Raw genomic sequence first — 4,685 nt, forward strand, 5'->3', positions numbered from 1 at the left:
TTTGGACTTTCCCAACATCGGGAACATTCTTACCGCATCTAACCTGTCCAGTCCCGTCAGAATCTTATACGTTTCTATGAGATCACCTCTCATCCTTCTAAACTCCAGTAAATAAAGGCCCAGTTGATCCAGTCTCTCCTCATATGACAGTCCAGCCATCCCTGGAATCAGTCTGGTGAACCTTCGCTGCACTCCCTCAATAACAAGAACGCCCTTCCTCAGATTAGGAGACCAAAACTGAACACAATATTCCAGGTGAGGCCTCACTAAGGCCCTGTACAACTGCAGTAAGACCTCCCTGCTCCGATACTCAAATCCCCTAGCTGTGAAAGCCAACATACCATTTGCCTTCTTCACCGCCTGCTGTACCTGCATGCCAACTTTCAGTGACTGATGAACCATAACACCCAGGTCTCGTTGCACCTCCCCTTTTCCTAATCTGCTGCCATTCAGATAATATTCTGCCTTCGTGTTTTTGCCCCCAACATGGATAACCTCACAGTTATCCACATTATACTGCATCTGCAATGCATTTGCCCACTCACCTATCCTGTCCAAGTCACCCTGCAGCATCTTAGCATCCTCCTCACAGCTCACACCGCCACCCAGTTTAGTGTCATCTGCAAACTTGGAGATATTACACTCAATTCCTTCATCTAAATCGTAAATGTATATTGTAAAGAGCTGGGGTCCTAGCAATGAGCCCTGCGGCACTCCACTAGTCACTGCCTGCCATTCTGAAAAGGACCCATTTATCCCGACTCTCTGCTTCCTGTCTGCCAACCAGTTCTCTATCCATGTCAGTACATTACCCCCAATACCATGTGCTTTGATTTTGCACACCAATCTCTTATGCGGGACCTTGTCAAAAACCTTTTGAAAGTCCAAATACACCACATCCACTGGTTCTCCCTTGTCCACTCTGCTAGTTACATCCTCAAAAAATTCCAGAAGATTTGTCAAGCATGATTTCCCTTTCATAAATCCATGCTGACTTGGACCGGTCCTGTCACTGCTTTCCAAATGCACTGCTATTCCATCCTTAATGATTGATTCCAACATTTTCCCCACTACTGATGTCAGGCTAAAGAAAGAGGCTTTAGCATGTGTTTATGGGGTAAAAAAAATGCACCAGTACCTGTTTGGGCATAGACCAGGCACCAACAACTGCGCTGATGCATTGAGCCAGTTACCGTTGCCCACACCAGAGGTGGAAACGCCAATGCCCGCAGAGCTACTCATGGTCATGGATGTCTTTGAGAGTGAATGGTCGCCTGTCACTGCTCAACAAGTTAAGATCTGGACCAGCCAGGAGCCAGTTGTAAAACATTGTGTTCTTAACGGGGACTGGTTGACCATCCCCAAGGAAATGGGTGATGAAACCAAACCGTACAGCCATCGCAAAGATGAGCTTTCCATCCAGTCCAACTGTTTACTGTGGGTAATCATGTTGTAATGCCCAAGAAAGCCAGGGTGAGATTTGTACGGGAGTTACATAGTACGCACCCCGGTATTGTCATGATGAAGGCCATTGCCAGGTCCCATATTTGGTAGCCTGGTATTGACTCGGACTTAGAGTCATGCGTGCATCAGTGCAGCACTTGCATGCAGTTAAGCAATGCCCCAAAGGAAGATCCGCTCAGCCTGTGGTCATGGCCATCCAAACCATGGTCTAGAATCCACATCGACTTTGCGGGCCCCTTTCTCGGTGAAATAATTTTTTTTGTTGGTGGATGCATACTCCAAATGGATAAAATGTGTGATCATGTCATCCAGCACTTCCACTGCCACCATTGAGAATCTGAGAGCCATGTTTGCCCAACATGGTCTGCCAGACATCGTTGTCAGCAACAACGGACCCTGTTTCCCGAGCCTGGAGTTTCAAGAGTTCATGAAACGCAATGGCATACAACACATGAGGTCAGCCCCATTCAAACCCGCGTCCAATGGTCAAGTGGAGTGGGCAGTTCAAACCATCAAGCAGAGCCTGAAATGCGTAACTCACGGTTCCTCGCAGACATGCCTGTCACGCATACTGCTCAGTTACAGGACAAGGCCATACACGCTCACCGTGGTCCCGCCTGCGGAACTATTGGTGAAGAGAGGTCTCAAAACCAGGCTCTCTCTAGTCCATCCTGACCTTAACAATCATGTTGAAACTTGAAGTCAATGCCAGCAGTGGTATCACGACCGCGCCGCAGTGTCACGTGACATATTTGTAAATGACCCAATGTATGTACTTAACCATGGTCAAGGGCCCAAGTGGCTCCCGGGCAATGTTACGTATAAGCACAAGAATGGGAAGATGTGCAGGAAACACATTGATCAAATCAAGCTAAGACACACTGACAAACCAGAAGAAAACATTGTGAGCTTAGACGACTAACCAACTCACGTCCAGCCATCAGAAGAACCCACTGTGGTCAACGCCCAGCCCCAAGTCGTAAGAGACTCGGAAAGCACTGTGATTGTACTGAGATGGTCAACCAGGGATCGAAGGGCTCCGGACTCTCTGAACTTGTAATATGGACTTGTGCCAAGAACTGGGGCGGGGGGAGGGAATATGTAATGTATGTACATAAGGTCTGCCCACCAACAGGGGGCACTACCGTTGGAGGTCCTAGGGTCATAGGTACACTTGTGCTGGACCCGGTATATAACCTGAACTTCACCTTTGTATCTTCACTTCTGGAAGCCATTAAAGACTGATCATGTTACACCTGGTCACTGGCTCATAGTATGGAGTTCATTGTATCATTTCATACATTACATATACTGTCTCACCCTGGTCCTCAGAATCGAACCAGGAGGAGCCCCAACACCAGCAGCAGCAGCAACAGCACCAACAACCTTATCCTCAATGACCTGATGCTCCACAGGACAGAGAGCTTCAGCATAGGGCTGCACTACACCAGAGGCGATATCCCAACACAGGATTTACAGGCACTGGATGAGCTTCCTCAACATGACTGAGCAACAGTGCCAATGGAGGCCCAGGCTATCATGCCAGGTCATTGCAGACATTTGCAGCTTTCTGGAACCAGTCCTGCAGCCCAGAGGACCTGGTGGACATGGCATACCAATGGTTGTCAAGGTCACCAGCACCATCAATCTCTTCATCTCAGGTTCCTTCCAGGGATCTGCAGCAGACATTTGTGGCATCTCGCAGTTGGCTGTCCATAGATGCATCACACAGGTCACTGATGCCATGTGTGACAAGTCAGACAATTTTATCAAGTTTGCCACTGATGAAGCCAGTGTTACTGAATGGGTGCTGGTCTTTGCCACTCTGGCAGGCTTCCCACTGGTGCAGGGCATCGTCGACTGCACACATGTGGCCATCAGGACACCCCATTTCCAGTCTACCCTTTCTCAGCTCTTCGCACCGCCAAACATACTTACCAGCTGGCTGCTTGGAGACAACGGCTTTCCACTGAAGATGTGGCCGTTGAGGAGGCCACATACTGAGGCTGAGGAGAGATATAATGAAAGCCAAATTGCCACCAGATGTGTCATAGAGCAAACAATAGGCATGCTGGAGATGTGCTTCAGATACCTTGACAGATCTGGAGGAACCCTTCAGTATGCACCAGCCAGGGTCTCCAGAATCATGGTCGTCTGCTGTGCCTTGCAAAACATAGCACAGCAACAAGTATTAAAGCAGCATGAGGAGCAAGGCTCTGAGCACACAGCCTCTTCAGAGAAGGATGAGCATCAGCTGGGAGACTAGGAGGAGCAGGAGGTATATGAGGTCCAGGTGCCACCAGCACCCGAGCACATTACTGCCCAGGAGGCCAGATTTAAGTAACTTCTGCAGTACACCCCTATGGTTGCCACATGGTGTACCAGCTTCCCCCCACCCCCCAACAACACCGTAAAGCATCCCTACAATGACCAAGCCATTCCTTTCACACTGAGCCCCATCGCTGGAGGTAATGTTATGACTCACCATTCACACCAACTCACTTCCAAAGTAGCAGACAAAAATGGACATGACAGGAAATTGGTAAAAATAAATAGTTTTATACGTGACATAATGTAACAAAACCTTAACAGAAACAGTTTTTTAAACATGCACATGCTTACTCTTGTGAATATACTTCATCTTTTGCTTACGCGTGCTTCTATGAGGTGCAACCCCTGTGGCTTCAGCAGAGATAGAGGCAGCCTGCTCACTTCCCTGTTTGCGACTGCATAGGCAGTTTTACCGGGCGTCCTCTGGGTTTTGGAGCCTCTGATGGCCCCGCCAAAGTCTGCTCCTCCTGCGACTGTGCAGAGGCAGACTCGATCGCGATCTGAGGAGGAATGTGGGGCTCTGACTGAGGGGGAGGCAACGGGGGAGAAGTGTGAGCACTTTGAGAGGAGTCCCACTTCCATGTCTGCTCTCACCATCATCCCTCTCATGGGCCCCCTGCACTTCCCTACTAGCAAGGAGCTGGAGAGAACCTTGCTGCACAGCAGTGGGACCATGAGGACCCGAGTCTCCTTTGACATCCCTCCTAGAGAGAAGGTCTGAGCCTCTGCCATCTATTCTCCATAGAGACCCTGTGCCCATGTGACTGGCGCATTAGCTGCTCCATGCAGTTGGCCATCCTTTCCATGGAAGAGCCTACAGTTGCCATCATCTGCGACATGGTGGTACTCATGTTATAGATGGATTCCTCCATTCTCTGCATATTTGCAGA

At 49.2% G+C, this 4,685-nt stretch overlaps 1 protein-coding gene across 1 annotated transcript; it reads left to right on the top strand.

Annotated features, from left to right (window-relative positions):
- The first annotated feature begins 2,965 nt into the window (after positions 1 to 2,965).
- LOC139266656 (putative nuclease HARBI1) lies at positions 2,966 to 3,730 on the top strand. The gene has a single exon (XM_070884242.1). It carries the CDS (start codon positions 2,966 to 2,968, stop codon positions 3,728 to 3,730), a length of 765 nt encoding a protein of 254 aa, XP_070740343.1.
- The last annotated feature ends 955 nt before the right edge of the window (positions 3,731 to 4,685 follow it).

The sequence above is a fragment of the Pristiophorus japonicus genome, chromosome 7 (genome assembly GCF_044704955.1).
Source record: "Pristiophorus japonicus isolate sPriJap1 chromosome 7, sPriJap1.hap1, whole genome shotgun sequence".
Lineage (NCBI taxonomy): Eukaryota > Metazoa > Chordata > Chondrichthyes > Pristiophoridae > Pristiophorus > Pristiophorus japonicus.